This window comes from Rhipicephalus microplus, chromosome 1 (assembly GCF_043290135.1).
Source record: "Rhipicephalus microplus isolate Deutch F79 chromosome 1, USDA_Rmic, whole genome shotgun sequence".
Lineage (NCBI taxonomy): Eukaryota > Metazoa > Arthropoda > Arachnida > Ixodida > Ixodidae > Rhipicephalus > Rhipicephalus microplus.
Window position 1 is genome coordinate 154144053 of NC_134700.1, and position 19757 is coordinate 154163809.

General features: G+C 47.3%; 1 protein-coding gene across 6 annotated transcripts in view; it reads left to right on the top strand.

Annotated features, from left to right (window-relative positions):
- The window catches only part of CASK (peripheral plasma membrane protein CASK), an 822681-nt gene that overhangs the window by 686558 nt on the left and 116366 nt on the right, over window positions 1–19757 (top strand). For all 6 annotated transcript variants that reach the window (XM_075887512.1, XM_075887514.1, XM_075887513.1 and 3 more), the window contains one exon: window positions 19155–19232. In XM_075887512.1, coding sequence (XP_075743627.1) covers window positions 19155–19232 — 78 coding nt within the window. The remainder of the gene's footprint in view (window positions 1–19154; window positions 19233–19757) is intronic.

Below are 19757 nucleotides of genomic sequence, written 5' to 3' on the forward strand. Positions count from 1 at the left end.
GAGTTGTATATTTAGTAGCTTGAATTTCCGAAAATATTCGACTTATTCGCCACTTCTCCCTTGAGCGCCAAGTTTACTTAAGCATCTTTCATTTTTCTTTTCTTTTTTTGTAGTAAGTGGTGCTTTCACAGCGAAAAAGCCACCGTGTCACCTGATTCAAGCCCTATATAGCAGACACCGAGCATCTGTTTCCTTTTCCTTTTCTTTCTTTTTCAAATATTGTGCTCTCAAATCTTTCCTGTTTGCATCGACGCACACAGCTCTGGCAGTGTGCCAAGCGCTCAACGCTTTCAGAACGCAGCAGCACGAATACCTTGAAATTCAACGCATTGGTATGCTTTTGTTGTCGCGCGTCACGTTTATGGGACCCAGGTATAAGTGATAACTTTTGCTTGCTACTTTATTTCCACTTGCGCATAAACGTCTTTTATAGAAGTTCATAGAACGCATACAGCGACATTCAATATAGCCGAGCCTTCTTGCTTCTTCAATTTTCTCAATGCACGTATGTACAGTATGCATAGAACCATATGTTTCAAGGAAATTACCATTCTTGTCCAAAAGTATTTCATCTACTACCTGTTATCAAAAACATTTTTTTGTTTATTCACGCTCCTTGCTTACTATTGGTCACTAGCGCCATGAAAGCACCATATAGCATCATCATTCTTTTTTCGCGCACACACAAACAGTCCTGCACGGACCCATCGCCCGCTGCGTCGGTGTTCTTGGGGATGTCAAGGTCGGCCAATGGTTCTGTCATGGTGCTGGTCATTGTCCTTCTATAGGCAATGATTTGGTAGTCGATGTATGGTCGTGGTGTCTTGTGGAGAAGTGCGTCGATAATGAGTGACTGATGAAGGGACGGGCAGGAGACGTGGCCCGGGCCCGGCTCATGCACCATGTTTATTCCAAGGCACTGCTTCCTTCTCTGCGGTTACAGACCATCCATTCCATCACACACACACACACACACACACACACACATATATATATATATATATATATATGTATATATATATATATATATATATATATATATATATATATATATATATATATATATATATATATATATATATATATATATATATATATATATATATATATATATATATCGAACGCGTTTTTCGAAGGTCGTAGGTTCGAATCCTGCTCACGGCTGGTTATTTTTCATCCACTTTTCTTTCTTCTTATTTACATTCCATTGGTTCTAATAACTTCCCCTGTACATTCCTTGGCATTACTGTCTGTTAGATCTCATTAATATTGTGTTAAAACACGGAAAAACGAGCCCTTGGCTATACACTTCTTTCCCATATATATATATATATATATATATATATATATATATATATATATATATATATATATATATATATATGGGAAAGAAGTGTATAGCCAAGGGCTCGTTTTTTCGTGTTTTAACACAATATTATTGATATATATATATATATATATATATATATATATATATATATATATATATATATATATATATATATATATATATATATATATATACGCTTCCTTCTTGCGCACTCGCTCTCTTTCGATCTCTCTTTACGGTTGTTCTCACATAGAAACTCATGGCACACCAGAAGAGCGAATGGGCACTACACGATCTCTACCGGCACGGACCCGCGCGTGTTGCTAATTAATATTCACCGCGAACGTGGCAAAGAATCCTCGCGCGGTTCACCTCGCACCTGAAAATGAAAAAAAGAAGACACCAAGGAGCTCGAGAATGTTGACGCCACTGAATGGAGCACCACAGCTCCGCCGGGAGCGTTACCGGCGCGACCGCGCATTCGTTATTGCATAGATCGTCTACGCACGTGTCTTGCCCTTTGCGATCCCTGTAGACTGGCAGGAAAGGGTGTGTCTTTGGCACTCGGTCACTACGTGTCTTCATCATTGCCTTCACAAGGTTGCTCTATCGTGTACCGTGCGGGAAAACAAAGCGACGCCAACTGTTTGCTCACGAAGCGGATGTCTTTCGCGGTCTGTTATTCTTCTCCGCGCCTATGTCCGACATTTCCTTGCGTAATTTTTTTTTAATGCGACGCATTTCTTAGTGAACTTCGGTGACTTTGAGCGTTTCTATCTATCTATCTATCTATCTATCTATCTATCTATCTATCTATCTATCTATCTATCTATCTATCTATCTATCTATCTAGCAGCCTACGACTTTTAGATCTCCTGACCGTTTCGACCACGGTATCAATACCAAACTTGGTATGGCATAGCATGACTGTATGGAGAACGCATTTGACTAGATTGATGATTGATATTTGGGGTTTAACGTCCCAAAACCACCATATGATTATGAGAGAAGCCGTAGTGGAGGGCTCCGGAAATTTTGACCACCTGGGGTTTTTTAGCATGCACCCAAATCTGAGCACACGGGCCTACAACATTTCCGCCTCCATCGGAAATGCAGCCGCCGGGATTCGATCCCACGACCTGCGGGTCAGCAGCCGAGTACCTTAGCCACTAGACCACCGCGGCACTTTCCTGGTAAGTGAGCGAGAAACCAATGTAAGGTCCAGGCATCTGCTATAGGCTGATCCGCGTAAATATGTAGGGCTTCCATCGTTACAAACGCAGAGTTTGTACTCCGAGGCTAAGGTCACCAATTTTCTTCCTATAGAGTCGTCCCTGGAGCTTCCCCATAGGAAATGGTATGCATTGAAGTCACCAGTGATCACCCATGGCCTTGGAGTCGATGTTAGAATACCGCGTAAGCGCTCGCAGTCAAGGCGGCTTGATGGAGATAAGTAAGATCCGATAATCGTGGAAGCAACCTTATCCTTCTTCACAGTAAGGCACACATACTGATTCCCTTCATCAGGCGAGACTCTGTGGTGAACGTAAGTGAGTTCATGGCGCATGAATACAATAACTTTGCTGCAGTCTCTGTGAGTGGACGACATAAAGCACTCATATCCTGACAGCCGATTGAAGCACACAGGTTGGGTTCACAAATCACGATAATGGGGAAGCGGTTCACAAATACAAACTGTCTAAAGTCAGACATGCGTGACTTCAGTCCTCTGGCGTTCCAGTGAAAGACAGATGCATTCCTGACTTCCGCTCGAAATGACGGTGCCTCGCTGGCCATGGTTTTACCTTAGAGCTGCAAGCACCGGACTCAAGGTGTCCGGCACATGCAGTGCGGTCTTCGCAGCCGAAGTCTTCATATTACTCAGTAGGACACGCATGGTACTCATGAGCGATTGCAGCAAGCTTACCACTTGATCTTCATTCATTGCATCACTGGTTTGAAAGGTCGCCGAGGGCGGTGGCATTTGATGCAGCTCCGAAGTAGGTTGACTTCGTGGAAGAGAGGGCCACTGTTCGGAAGGTGCGACTGTTGTCCCTTTCTTCTGTTTGGCAGTATCCGTCTTCAGTGCTGTGTTTCCTGAGAAAGACAGGCTTGTGTGAACGCCTCTGACATGCGGTAGAGTTCTACACGCTGCAGTGAAATTACTGTCAGTCTCTCCCTCACCCTTTTTTCTTTTCCCTCTCTTCCCTCTTTCTCGTCTTTCTTATCCCCTTCCCTAATCCCCCAGTGTAGGGTAGCCAACCGGATGTCTTTCTGGTTAACCTCCCTGCCTTCTCCCTTTTGTTGCTTCCTCCCTCCTCCTCCACCGCGGTGAGGCTTTTTTTTTTAAATGATGACATGTACGTCATGAATGTCATGATTTACAATTCATGGTCCTGCAGCTATTTCGGTGGTTTCGTTCACATGGCATGTTGCAATACTAAAATGGCATGGCATGATTTCACAGCGAGCACAATCGACATACCCTAACATGAAAATCATGACATGCGCGTCATGTAACAACATGACTACATGCCACGCTCCTGATGCGCTCGCGGCCGCTTCGCAACCGTCACATATACCGAATTTGGTAATACAGTACGTGAATGGGTGACCAAGGTATGTGACTAGTGCAAAAATGATAATCATGAGATAGGTGTCATGTAACAACTTGACTACATGCCACGCTCATGATCCGCTGGCGGCTGTTTCGCTAGCTTAACATGTACCAAACTCAGAATTACGCGACGTGAGCGGATGACATAGGTAAATGACACACTCAAAATGCTAATCACGACATGCGTGTCATGTAACAACATGACTACATGCCACGCTGATGATTCGCTCACGGCCGTTTCGCTAGCTTCATATGCGAAATTTGGTGTTACGTGACGCCAATGGATGACGAAGGTATGTGACTGGTGCAAACATGATAATCATGAGATGCGTGTCATGTGAGAACATGACTACATGTGAAGGTCAAGGCGCCAATACATTTCGACCTGACGCGGTGCGCGTGCTCGCCGGCGTTCATTTCGCCGCGTCACGCCGGCGTTGCCACGCCAGGCGCCGGTCCTGCCATATAATCGCAGGCGCGTGCACTGCGTTGCTTTGACGCATGCGCGTTGCAACGCGTCCGGCGTCTCTCCGTCACGAAAAGAGGCAGACGCAGTGTTGTTAGGTTAACGCATCAGCGGGAAATGCAGCATGTCGCATTTCACGCCGGTGGCCGTAGGGCCGCTCTGACCGACGCTGGTCGCGCCGCCTGGCGTCAGACTATAGAGTGCTTGCGTTTAGCTAAGCGTGCCCAGCGTGCGCGCGCGTCAACGCTACATTGGAGTACATTGAGTCCTTCACGTTGCACATGCGGCCGTTCTGCTAGCTCCTCATATACCAAACTTGGTGTTACGTGACGTCAATGGATGACGATATATATGACTGGTACCAACATGATAATACTGACACGCGTGTCATGTAAGGACATGACAACATGCCACGCTCATAGCGTGCTCGTGGCCGTTTCGCTCGCTCCACATATACTAAACTTGGTATCACGTGACGTGAATAGATGACGAAGGTAAACGACACATCCAAATATAATAATCATTACGCGGAAGTCATGTACGGCATCATTTACCTCCACCTCGTAACGTTGTGCTGCTTTGCCAGCTCCGGATGGTTTTTAATCAACTTGACCCCGGACCATTTTGTGTGCAGAAGATACTAGGACCTTGGGCATCTGCCTCAGTTGCGCAGAAAGCGACTAAAGCACTTCTACCTTTACTTAAAGTCAACAAACTTGAGCGACCGCCTGTAGACTGTGTGTGCTCCCCGAGTGTGCTCGTGATTGTGTGTACCTTCTCATCTCTGTGCAACTTCTCTTCTCCCCTTCATCCCTTTCCCAGTGCAGGGTAGCAAACCGGATGTGCGTCTGGTTAACCTCCCTGCCTTCCTTTGCATCGTTATCTCTCTCTCTCTAAAGTGACATATCAACATTTCTCATTCGTGCTTCGCATATCATCGATTCCCACTGTACGCGGGGTCTGCCAATTTTTTCTCTACCGCGGTTCCCCGTAGTGGTACAGGTGCCCGACTGCCGCACCCGAAAGCCTCGGTTTCAATTTCCTCTTCGGTGGGTGCATTTCGGTGAAGGCGGCATGTGAAGGGCCCGTGTACTGCGCGTTATCAGTGCTCGTTAAACAAACAGAAAGTGGTTAATATTTCCCCAAGCCCTTCACTGCAGGGAGTGCTTCGTCACATTATTGGGGTTTTGCCACGTAAAATACCACATCCCATTGAAGCGAAAGTCCTGATTAATTATTATGTGGGGTTTAACGTCCCAAAACCACCTTATGATTATGAGAGACGCCGTAGTGGAGGGCTCCGGAAATTTCGACCACCTGGGGTTCTTTAACGTGCACCCAAATCTGAGCACACGGGCCTACAGCGTTTCCGCCTCCATCGTAAATACAGCCGCCGCAGCCGGGATACGAACCCGCGACCTGCGGATCAGCTGAAAGCCCTAGATGCATGATCAAACAACAAAAGGATAATCGGCCCCGTCAAAACGTTTGATGCAAAGAGTCATCATCGTAGTGACGTCATCATGTCGCGTGGCGTAACGCGATGTCACTTCACGACGTCATCGCATGACACCATCGCCTGGCGAAAGGGGGCCGACCACGGAGGCTTTGCGAAATCAAGTTAGCTGCCCAAAAAATGTCTCCCATCTTGAAGGCAATACAAAAAAAAAAACTCGTTAGAGGCAGATAGCCTTAGCAAGGAGGCGGAGGTGGAGATTGATACATTGACTGAAAAGAAAAATTAACAAGACAGTTTTCGCCAACGAGTCGCCTAAGGCGATCGCATATTGAATCCTGCTAGTTTGTAGTTTATTTATTTATTTACTTATTTATTTATTTACCACAAAACCCTTAGGCTCCAGCAGAAGTATTGTGAGAGGGAGGGGTGAATTTTACAGTTCCTATTCACATTAGTTGAAGCTCCAAAGCACAATTTTACCCGTTATCGTACATAAAAGCAATAAATTACGTTATATGACTGTTAGCGAAAGCAAACAGGACATGCAACCAATAAACAAAATGCCGAGAGGCTGAATTATTATTATTATTATTTTATTATTATTATTATTATTATTATTATTATTATTATTATTATTATTATTATTATTATTATTATTATTATTATTATTATTATTATTATTATTATTATTATTATTATTATTATTATTATTATTATTATTATTATTATTATTATTATTATTATTATTATTATTATTATTATTATTATTATTATTATTATTATTATTATTATTATTATTATTATTATTATTATTATTACAGTCGAACCCCTTTCGAAGAGACACTGATATAAAGACAAATGAGATGGGTATAAGAGACACCATTGTCCCTACAGTAAAATAAGGGTTGATATGCAAAAACATACGAAGTACCACGCTAACAAAAGACATCTCATATAGAAAACAATAATTGCTGCCTGGAGCATGCAACTTATAAAGGGGTTCAACTGTACGCGTATAGTTTCCTGTTGCGCTCTCACAGTCTCCTTCTGTCTCTAAAGATTAGAAAAGTGGCTTGTTGGGAAGGCTGGTTCAACATCATAGTATAGTTTGGCGCAAACGACAGGGACGAAGAAAGAACCACACGAACACCGCTCAAAACTATAAACTGAGTTCTATTTTTTTTTCAATTGTCTTTCAATGTTTTTTTTTTCAATAAAATTCAGTTGATAGTTTGCGTGGTGTTCGTGTGGCTCTCTTTTCGTCCCTGTCGTTTGCGCTAAGTTCTACTATGATGCTAAAGATCGCGCGGGCCAGCTCTTTATTTAGACTTTCATTTCATTTTGCGCATTGGTAAACTTTCAATAGAACGCCACTCCCACATTTCGGTGCGTTTACCCGTGCTCCACTTGAAATTTTCACGTTTCATATGTAAACCTAATATAAGAGGCGTGGTCCCGCTTGCTTGTCGACTTCTAGGATCCTTGTCCATTCACCTAACAGCTGCGTTACGTCGAATCTATCGATTTTTTTTTATTTCTACGACTATGTGGCAGTTCATTCTAATGAATAATTTTGTGATAAGCGCTGACAGGATCGCTTGTGACGTCGACTTGAAGGACGATGAAGTGGAAAGGAAGAACGAGGAGGTTAGCCAGGTCTCTCGACGTGAAGATTCAGAAAAGAAGATGGAAGGAAATGAGCCAGTTGACGGAACCAAGCGCCTGGTCGGGTAAACTGCAACTAGCAAAGCTAGAAATTTAAAAACAAAAGCAAACGTTAAAGAAATTATGAGTGAAAATACGAATCAAGTAAACTACGGATTAATCAGGCTAACAAGCAAGCGAAAGGAGCGGGCAAACAAATCTGCGAACGGACATGTAAACTTCGCGCAGCACAAATCACCGTGGAGCGGGCTAATCCAATCAAAGGGCAAGCAAGGGAGTGAGAGAGGGTGAGTGAAGTAATGAACTATTCAATGTGATGACTCACAAACAATTATTTTTTGTTTTCTTGTTCTTTTGCATCCTTGTGGAAATCACACAATGTGCGATGCGTGCAGTTAAGCTTATATTGATGCACGCCCCGTTCGCGTCAATGGTATACTTGAGTATACTGTTTAAGGCAGCTATGGGTGATAAATGGTGGCGGAGACTCCGATCAATTGGCTGTTTACGACTGTTGTCTTAGGCGGCTCTCGGTAGTGCGCAGGCTAACTGCAATTCTCGAGTGTTTTTGTCTGTGTATCGCATAAGCGACTGCCGCTTATGCTCAGCGTATAAGACTTATATTTTATAGAGGATACTGCTAAACAGTGCCTGAAGTGTATTTGGGGGCGGAACTTAGCTTTGCGAGCATTCAGTCCCGCCACCCTCTTGACCAGTTACGAAAACAGAGATTGAATCGAACTGAATTGAACACGTAATAATACGTATACACAGTCACATCACCATTGCTTAGAAAAAGAAGGTGCGTTGAAAGTTTTGACAAGGCACGATTCTTTATATTGAAGCATCTTTCTACTCCTTACCTCTAACAATCATAAATGAATTGGTCAGCACATCTTCTTTTTTTTATTTTTTCGTGGGTGGAACTTTATTCGAAGGTCGCTCTCCATACCTCAATTTTCCAAGAATTGAGAGTAAGCAAGACGGAGAAAGACGTAGACGAAAATTAACGCGGACAGAAACCTCGGTCCATGTCGACTTTCTGCCAACGTTCTTGTCAGTCGCGCTCACAATTTATGGACACGAACTGATTACACCACGTATATGAAAAACTGGGCAAGTTGGGTGTCTTTCTATTTCTTTGTCTTCGTGTTTTATGCTGTTTGTCTCTTATAATTACACCGCCAACGCGTTTTATCAATTTTCCAATTGCGGCATGCAGCGGGAATTCAGTGCGAGGAAACGTGCTTCGAGTCCAAGTGCATACAAGGCGGCTAAAGCACACGCAGATGCATCTGCGGTTCGCTAATAAACCCGGTGACATTTTTTCCGAGCATCCAATGCCATTAAAACTGGAAACTGTAGAGTGTTGCGACCGGGGTTTCCAGACACCGGAGGTCCGGGATGAAGTTGTCGAGGCAGGAGGAAGAGAGACTTGAAGAGGGTTTATTTACAATATGTACATTGCGAACTCCCTACACGGTGAGCTCTCAAACGTGGCAGGCCTCTACATGTCTCCTAACATAGCGCTACATGGTGCTTGGTTCTACATGGTTCTGCTCGGTTCTGCTCTCGAAAAAAAGCACACACGAATGAGCCGCGGGGGCTCATTATAAAGGGTCTGTCCTCCCCAGATCCCTAGATCGGGGACCGCGTACAGAGGGCACCGTCCAACCACGGATCACACATTACCCGCGAGGGTGACGAGCACGCACGGTCCACGTGAACGTTCAAAATTGAAGCGTGGTCACTGCACGGCCATGTGGCACGAACGTGGCTCCTCCTCGTCAAGGGGTGTCGCTGGGCGAGGGGTCTGAAGTTGATGACTGCATCCATCGAAAGGGCCGCCGTAAACAAGCTTCAAATGGTCGCCGAACGACTCGTTCAATTAGCGGGACGATTTCCGGCCGCCGCCGCCGCCGTCATCTTCCAAAGAAGAAGCGGCACTTGTGGTCTCCCGAACTGCTCACGGTGTCGCGGCGGCAAGACGCCGCACCCTCCGGCCAGGGGGGAACAATACATGGCGGACACAGGCCGCCAGCCCGTTTGGCGACTAAAAAGGAACATCAAAAGGAACGCCGATCCATTGTCAGACCTGGCGCCGGTCCTAACAGTAGGCAGCCGGTCGTTCGGTTACTTGTTTGAAGATTAAAGGAGCGCCGCTCCCTCTTCCGCTCTGGCGCCGGTCACAACAGCTCGTCCGCCGGCGGGAGAAGCGACCTGAGGGTGACCAGCTGCACAGGTTGCCCGAAGTGTCGCTGAGTAGTGCTGTCTTCCAGGCCACTGCTGATGACGCTCAGCCAAGGACTCTTTCCCTCTCGCTCCTTGTGGCTCCCCTCTGGGAAAAGCATTCATACACACCACCACAGGCACGGGAGAGCACCCTGCCCGCACTGAGACACGTCGAGTCCGACAAATTATCCAAAAGCAACCTTACTTAAGCGGTATTACCAAACACAAAGCAGCAATCGGGACGTTTCTCTGAGGTTTCACCAAAACTCCTAATCCCGATCCGATAATAATCTTCCCATCAAACTGCTTTCAAGAAAACTAACTGTCAAGTGATGCGCTCACCGTGGCATACCCGAGTGCTTGCGTGAGCAATCCGCCGTAACCCACCAGGTATCATACTCATAAAATAAAGCATTTTACTTCACGCTATCTTTTAGTTCCCGAAATTTAGTGCCGCCAAAGCCAGTCGTCAATTCCTTTTGAGAAGACGAAAGCATAACTGCCGTGCTGCACCTGCATTAGGAACATCTTTATTATATATCCGCAAACGCACATCACAGTGCTCCTGCCTGGATGAGATACCACCTAACCGTTCCCTTGCTGTTGCCACTTTCACAAAGCATACATATAAACTCACGAGCTAGCTTTTCTTACACACCGGACACATGCGAACAAAACATTAAATGAACAACAAAAAAAAGTTTCGCATGAATCCTGAAAAATCTCGCAAGCAATAACTTTGCGTCTCTACGCTCAGTCATAATTAGTTCATAACGTTGCTCCTGCTCATTTACACGTATCTACCATGACGCAGGCTCCTATGCGTGTCGTTTATGCAATCGCACAACGCTTACCTTAGCTAAACGTACAACGCCCAAGAAATGAACAAAACCAAAATTGTGTTACCTAAACACTATTTGGTAGACGAGATTCTTAAAAAACACATTAAAATCCAAAACAACTTAAACAGTCAAAAGCAAATTTCAAAACAAAATAAATCCACTAATGACCATCGTCAAAAGCTCACGGATGTCTACTCCTTTTTGGGACTAACGCGCGGTGTCGCGTCCTGTGGGTCTTTCTAGGCGAACGGGAAATGGAACAATGGCAAAACCCATTCGCTTCGCCTCCGACCCCCGCAAAGCTCTGCGCTGACAACCTGCGTTCTTACTCTCGCTGAGTACCTCGCACTCCCGCAGTCCATCAAACATGCCGTCGATAGAGCGACGAAAGGGTCTGCCTTTCTACCCAACGTGCTTTTTTTTTTTTTCGTTTTGTCCGGCGGCTCGGACGCATACAAACCAACTCCGGTGCCGATGACAAACGCCTAATTCTGTACGCTCTAATGCGTGTCACTATCCTTCCAATAGATCTATACAACGTATATAGGCTACCAAAATGATAGAGCGCTAACGAAAACAAGGTACAAACGAGTTATTTACAAAATCACAAAAACAAACAAAATGTTCCTTTCAACAGTCCCGAGTCGACGTTTTCCGAGAGGCTAACAGCTGTTCGCAACAACTCTGAGTCGAACTCGCGGTGGTCGCGCCCGGAACGATTTTCTCGAGAAACGGGGTCTACAACACGCGTCAATCGCCCTGCTACCGAACCCCGCGACGTTCCTCGAAGCCGACTTGCTGTCGCTTCCTGCCCCTCGAAAACCACCGACTCTTTTGCCCCGCACCCCGTCCAATGCACCGCGAGAACAACGGAAGGGTCTCTTGCCCTTCGACCACTTACGCACACCATGCGCTTCTCTTTTCTTTGTTCTCTGGCCGCTTGGACGCTTGCGATACGGCAACTTTCTTGAAATTTCGCTCCGCCATTTGAATACATTCCTCAAACGCGTCGCGATTTCTGCCTGCCTGTTTTTACGGCGCTTTCTCCGTTTTGCACGTCTCTTGGTGCCGTCTACGGAGCCTTTCGCCCATCTCTGATGCTCACCAGCACCCACATGCTCATCTGATTTTTCGCGCGGACTGTCTGGATAATTGCCTAGCAATCTCTCCTTCAAACACTGCCGCGTACGATGCGCTTTTCTTTTCCGGCGGTTCGGACGCACACGATACAGACCCGTCAGAGATGACAACGGCACTTTTCTCGCGATTTTACCACGCCGTTTGAAACCCTTACTCAAACGCGTTGTGCTCATCTCGAGCTTTGCCTTATTGTTGCCCTTCGGACGCTTTCTCCCCTGTGCACGCTTCTTTGTGCGGACCTGGGAGCCTTTCGTCCTACTCTGACGTTCTTCATCACCGATATGCTCCTCCGCCATCTCGCGCGCCCAGTCCTGATGATTGCCTATCAGTTCATCGTAAGACCGCGGCCGCGTAGATTGCGCACTTCTGTTCCTTACTCTCCGGCCGCTCAGACGCCTGCGATTTAAGCCAGTCAGAGAAGACAACGGGCCTTTTCTCGCAAATCCGCCACGCCGTTTGAAGGTCCTCGTCAAACGCGCCGCGCTGATCGCGAGCCTTGCCGCGCTTCTGTTTTTCGGACGCTTTCTCCGTTTGGCGCATTCCTTGGTGCCAAACCTGGAGCCTTTCGTCCGCCTCTGACGCTCATCAACATGGTCTACAGGGCCGCAAGGTTCGATGGAACACTCTGTTAATCTTAACTTCGTTTCCCCCACCACGGAACCCTCACACCCTGCTGTGACCGCGAGCTCTTTTCCCTCAGAATGGGTTAAAACCTGTTCCATTCCCTTACAGGCACTAGCCTTCTCTTTGGCCTCAAACGGCACCGCCGCTATATCTACAGATATCAGACCCGCAGCACTCTCTTCGGCCCTAAACGGCACCGCTGCTGAAACGCACCGTTCGTGCGGTACATCTGCAAATTTCTGACCTGTAGCCCTCTCTTCGGCCTTAATCGGCACCGCCGCTACGTCGCACCGTTCGTGCACTTCATCTACAGATGTCTGACCTGTAGCCTTCGCTTCGGTCTTAAACGGCACCGCCGCTACATCGCACCGTTCGTGCGCTACATCTACAGATGTCTGACCTGTAGCCTTCGCTTCGGTCTTAAACGGCACCGCCGCTACATCGCACCGTTCGTGCGCTACATCTATGGATTGACCACTCTGCTGCAATGCCACCAATTCACAATTAAGCCTTTCTATCTCTTCATCTAATTCCTGCATCCTTTTTATATGTTCTTCATGCCTGCGCTCAGCTTCCAATTCCTCCTGGCGCCATCTTTCCTTTCTTTGCGCCCTTTGTACTTCCTCCTCCTGGTCCAATAAGTACATATTCCCGAAGTGCTCGATTTCCTCATTGTCACTATTGCTTTCGAGAATCACTTCGCGGAGTTTAGAAGCAGGCATATCATCATTAAAATCTAGCTCCAGATCCCAACACAGGTTCAGCAGGTTCTCTCTCGTCAATCTCGTAAGATCCATGGCGACTACTTTGCTTTGGCTCAGCTGTGACAAAACACAAACCCACCAGCGCTTCAATTCTGGGTCTAGAGAAATTGAAGCCTGGCAAATCTCACAGCGGAGACCACAAGCTTAAGCACCCAAGTAGCACTACGTGGCCAACATCCCTCTCTACTTTTTCTTGTTAATTTTTCACTCCTGCTTTTTACAACATCCTAAAATTTAACCCGCAACGTACCCTTAGAAATTTTGAAACATTACCCCTTGTTCCTATTGAATCATCTAAGCTTTCCTGCTTTAGCGTACTTGCTCAGATAATCATCCAGTGCTGCCTTGTGCTGAGATAACAACCACAGTGGCCAGGCAGTTGTTGGTTATATCTATCTTTTAACGAATTTAGGCTAAAAGACTCGATATATCTCAAGCACAAAGCCAGGCACTCACCCCATTACGTGCGGTGGTGGTACGCTGCTTCGATCCCGCCGAGTTCCAGGGCTTTCGGCTGGCCTCCGGTACATGTCGCTCTCCGTCGCAGACTCGTATCCCACCGCTGCCACCAGTTGTTGCGACCGGGGTTTCCAGACACCGGAGGTCCGGGATGAAGTTGTCGAGGCAGGAGGAAGAGAGACTTGAAGAGGGTTTATTTACAATATGTACATTGCGAACTCCCTACACGGTGAGCTCTCAAACGTGGCAGGCCTCTACATGTCTCCTAACATAGCGCTACATGGTGCTTGGTTCTACATGGTTCTGCTCGGTTCTGCTCTCGAAAAAAAGCACACACGAATGAGCCGCGGGGGCTCATTATAAAGGGTCTGTCCTCCCCAGATCCCTAGATCGGGGACCGCGTACAGAGGGCACCGTCCAACCACGGATCACACATTACCCGCGAGGGTGACGAGCACGCACGGTCCACGTGAACGTTCAAAATTGAAACGTGGTCACTGCACGGCCATGTGGCACGAACGTGGCTCCTCCTCGTCAAGGGGTGTCGCTGGGCGAGGGGTCTGAAGTTGATGACTGCATCCATCGAAAGGGCCGCCGTAAACAAGCTTCAAATGGTCGCCGAACGACTCGTTCAATTAGCGGGACGATTTCCGGCCGCCGCCGCCGCCGTCATCTTCCAAAGAAGAAGCGGCACTTGTGGTCTCCCGAACTGCTCACGGTGTCGCGGCGGCAAGACGCCGCACCCTCCGGCCAGGGGGGAACAATACATGGCGGACACAGGCCGCCAGCCCGTTTGGCGACTAAAAAGGAACATCAAAAGGAACGCCGATCCATTGTCAGACCTGGCGCCGGTCCTAACAGTAGGCAGCCGGTCGTTCGGTTACTTGTTTGAAGATTAAAGGAGCGCCGCTCCCTCTTCCGCTCTGGCGCCGGTCACAACAAGAGCCACGTTCCTCAGTACCAACTCGTGCGTGCGTGACCGCAGGCGGCCGTCCTCGCTCGTCTGTGTGGACGTACGAGTGCGTCCCTCCGGTGATGCGCTTACGAGTCGGCTCTCTTCGCGGACGTGATTTGAACTCTCAAAGGGGTTTGTCTGTGAGTGATAGTTGGGTTTCGAAAAAAAAATTTCAGGGTGACTGACCATTCGGAGGCTATAGCGGTGACACTTTGCTTGGCGAGGATACTGTCGCGAGAGGCTTGGAAGGTGAAAAGGGAGAGACCAGCTCCCATTTCCACGAAGGTTCTTACCTCCTTCCTCTTAATGAGCCTGCTCCGATCTCGCCCTATACTTGTCTGGTAGCGATGTCCACTGAACTGTACTATGCTACGCTTGTCGACTTAAGGTTGTGCGTGTGTCAACTAAGTTCGTTCACCATCTCTTTCTCTTTCTTTCTCGGTCACGCATCCTTAAAAGGCTAGCAACTCATAACTCTATCGATATGAAGTCATACGGGCATATGGGCGCCAGCTTCTTGGCTTGATTGGCACGCTTTGGGGTGAAGCATACGTGCCTGTGGAGGGATAAGGTCGAGTTGCAAGGGGAGGGGGAGGGGACGCATCTTGTTAAGTGGCACGGGATGGGCTCCAAAATGACGAACATAACGAGTCCGAAAAGCGTCGTAAAAGCGGTTTGGTTCAATACTCTGTTTTTGTCCGGCGTGTAGAAAGGGGATATTAAGAAAGTAAGTGCGCTGCGCCCAATGCATATCGCAATGATAGTATGAGCGTTAAAATATCACTTCCGAGAAAATATCACTATGGGTGTTTTGTTGGCACGGTGCAATTTTTACTAACGTTTCGTCTGGTAGATTCTGACAGTCTTCTCTCGCAGACTAAACATTAAATACGTATATGGTACCAAACGCATGAAAGTCATATTTTATTTCTTCTTGCGAATAGATAGATAGATAGATAGATAGATAGATAGATAGATAGATAGATAGATAGATAGATAGATAGATAGATAGATAGATAGATAGATAGATAGATAGATAGATAGATAGATAGATAGATAGATAGATAGATAGATAGATAGATAGATAGATAGATAGATAGATAGATAGATAGATAGATAGATAGATAGATAGATAGATAGATGGATGGATGGATGGATGGATGGATGGATGGATGGATGGATGGATGGATGGATGGATGGATGGATGGATGGATGGATGGATGGATGGATGGATGGATGGATGGATGGATGGATGGATGGATGGATGGACGGACGGACGGACGGACGGACGGACGGACGGACGGACGGACGGACGGACGGACGGACGGACGGATGGATGGACGGACGGACGGACGGACGGACGGACGGACGGACGGACGGACGGACGGACGGACGGACGGACGGACGGACGGACGGGCGGGCGGGCGGGCGGGCGGGCGGGCGGGCGGCCGGACGGGCGGGCGGGCGGGCGGGCGGGCGGGCGGGCGGGTAGGTAGGTAGGTAGGTAGGTAGGTAGGTAGGTAGGTAGGTAGGTAGGTAGGTAGGTAGGTAGGTAGGTGTGTGTGTGTGTGTTTGTGCGTGTGTGTGTGTGTGTGCGTGTGTGTTCGCGGGCTCATTCCTATGTCGCGTGACTATAAGGTGAACCGTCAAACGTAAAATAGAAAAAAGCTCCCCGACATTTTAAAAAACATTTTCTATAATAAATAATGGGTTATGAGGGATGGTTTTTCACCATTGACGTTTGAGACGCTATCAAGTTGAAAGCGTGACATCCTGAAAATTTGCGTTACAAAACAGTAGTAATAGCAGAATGCGAGCATTTATTGGTGTTCTAAAGGAATGAGAACGCTCAAGAAGTGTGCTTATGTGGCGGCACCTAGTGCAGCAGTTTGTCGAGTTCTTTTCGAATGTCATGTGCGCTCGTACACTGAGGCACTCCATTGCGACATGTCGTGGTAATATTTCAATAGCGCGGGAAGTATAGCATTGATGGTGAAAATACTCGTACAACTTGTTTTGATTAGGTCGTTTCATCCGGTCGCTTCACCATTCCATTAACACTACCACGTAACATTGGGGTATAGGGAGATAGTAGTGTGTTTGAATCAAAGAACAAACAGCGACAGATGACATCATTGTTGACATTCAGAACACCAAATTGAACTGGCCAAAATCATCTGTCCTACATGTGACTAGAACAATAGAGTCATACGTAGGACAGATTATCAATACTCAGTGACAGCAATGAAATCAATGAGAATATATTGGAAATGCACTCAAGCCAAGGGTGGCTGAGCAAGCGCTTCGAGCGGGGCTATGAAATCAAGAAGTTCACACGAAGCGCAATCAGCTCGCAAGAGACAGCATTGATTGAATATCATTGAAAGATGCCCTAGACATGCAATTGACGTGTGTTCGTAGTGATGATATTGATGATCGCGAAGACTTGGTGTCAAATACACTCACAGATTTCGAATATTCCCACCTGCCGATCTCACTGATAATACGATCACGACATCTCTCGCAGAAGTCTTCATAATTTTTCTCATGGGGACATTTAGTCCTTTTTTTAATACAGACATTTTGCTAACATGCAACAAAATAGCATGCGTGATTTTCGTAAAGAAATGCAATTGATATGTGGGGTTTAACGTCCCAAAACCACCATATGATTATGAGAGACACCGCAGTGGAGGGCTCCGGAAATTTCGGCCACCTGGGGTTCTTTAACGTGCACCCAAATCTGAGCACACGGGCCTTCAACATTTCCGCCTCCATCGGAAATGCAGCCGCCGCAGCCGGGATTCGAACCCGCTAGCTGCGGGTCAGCAGCCGAGTACCTTACACACTAGACCACCGAGGCAGGGCTAAAGGAATGCAAGCGTTCTGAATTATACAGAACTGACGACGGTTACATCGTATATATTTTGGGAAATGTCTTTTTATATTTAGAGCACGACTCTCTTGCGCCAGTTTGTGTCTTTCCAAAGGACGATATGACGTCCCGAAAACTACGATATGACAATGAGAAACGCCGTGATGGAGGGCTCCAGAAGTTTCGACCATCTGGTGTTCTTTAACGTGTACTGGCACCGCAAAGTACAAAGGCCTCCACTGAAATACGATCGCCACGGCCGGGATCGAACCCGCGTCCTGCGGGTAGGCAGCCGAGCATCCTAGCCACTAATGTAATGCGGCGGACATAAAAGTTAAGAAGTGTCTAATGAAGTTTGCTCGCTTTACAATCTTGCTGCACGGGTGACATCGTTTACACCAAGACGTAAACCAAAGCCCTCCTGTTGCACTTATTTCGAATAGTTAATTCCCGCAGAGTGAAGGCCTTGATTTAGAGCACCTTCCATTGCCTCTGTCTCTTGGCGCATCACTCGCGCGACACTCGGGCATGGCGCGCACTTTCGCGGATTCATCCAGCGCACCGACCCTTGGCCTCCCAGAATTAGACTACCAACGCCACCATCGCCAGATTATCAGCAGGCAAAAAAAAATGGAATCAGATAATGGTCCGTCGGCGCTCTCCCGTAACGCTAGAGCACGCCACATCCATTGGCGGGAAAGGCGCCGGTAATAATGAGCGGACGGGATAGCCATAACCGACTCCGCTTTCGTTCGTTCCGCGCAAGTCCTCTCTCGTCACGTCCGCAAGTGTTCGTCCCTTCGTCAACGCGTTGTTCGATTCCGAGATGCTCTCCGGCATTTCTCTCCTCTTCCTCGCGCGTGATCCCTTTCTCGCCGCTCCCGGTGTTCCGCTCATGCCTCATCTCATTCCTTCGGACGATGGCGCGAACCCAGCGCACGATGAGACGCAGCTTCTGCCGTGGTTCTTGTCCGCTCAGCAGCGGCCTGTTTGTCGCGCGTGCTTCTAATCTCCGCCGCCGAGATGACGACCTCGCGTCGTCTCGCGCTTCATCGAGTATGGACGGCAGCACCGCGCAGCTTTTATCGTCTCCTCTTTTTTTTTCCTCGCGAGTAGTGTCCTAACCGCTGGATGATCTCCGCATCAGAGTGATGCTGCTCCCTCACCCGCCTCCCAGCAATGTTGTGTTTGCCAGCGCGCAACCACTTCGTTTCTATACGAAACAAAAACAAACAAAAAATGGGGGGGGGGGTATATACGAAAAGCTAGAAACATAAAGTGGGAAGGAATGAACGCAATCTGGTAAGCGTGAGAAAGGGAGATGTTTGCGCAACACCTAACAACTCCTTTGTTTCAGGCCAAGGGTGGGAGGGGAACGAGACACTAGTCTCACTAAAGCCCACCACGTACTGTATATGGCGGGGTTTTGTGTCGCGTTCTTGGGTTATGGTCTCCGAGGTTGAACGCAAGAGACGAACACCACGAACAGAATATACATTCAAAAACAGAGGCACAGGAGGATGTGAGAATATAGATGGACGTGAAGAGCACCTCGCCTCGTTCCGTACGATCTCCGTGATGATCACGTATTGCTCTTCGAGATGAACTCGGTGCTGTTCGTGACAAGCAGCCCTTTTCGCCGCGCTTATATATAACTCACAAGGGTTCTGTCATTCTCTCCTCTGCTCGTGTCTTTGTCCTGACGATGCACTCTCTTTCTGCGCAGTTGTACGACCGCATCAACACGAGCTCGTGCAGCCCCATCAAGTGTCCCCCGTCGGATGCCTGCGGCCGGGCGAGAGACGTGAGTGTTTTTCGCTCTTGGATGCTTTTGCTACGGTCATGTTTTATTCACGATCTTCATCACCCTTCATGCCGCCTGCCTGACATCCCGTCGTGCTTCTAATTATTGCAGTACAGCTTGCAATGAAGCGATCGCTACGTGTTGAGAATGAGAGACGTGTTTTTAATGATGATAATAAGCTCCTTCCCTAGTTTTTCTTTTCCGTATATCGCGAAGAAGCTACGGCACACTTCGCGGCGCACTTTATTATACTGAACAATGTAATAATATTTATGGGGTTTCACGCCCTGAAATCGTGATATCAGTGTCAGAGAGTTAATTAAGAGTTATATATAAGAGTTAACGAAGGGTATTTTAGTAACCTGCGATTCGCGGATGATAATGCCTTGATGAGTAACTCAGGGCACAATATACAGCTCATGATTCCTGAACTGGACACGGAAAGCAGAAGAGTAGGTCTGAAAATTAATATGCACGAAACTAAAGTAATGTGCAACAGTCTCGGCAGAAAACAAAACTTTGCGA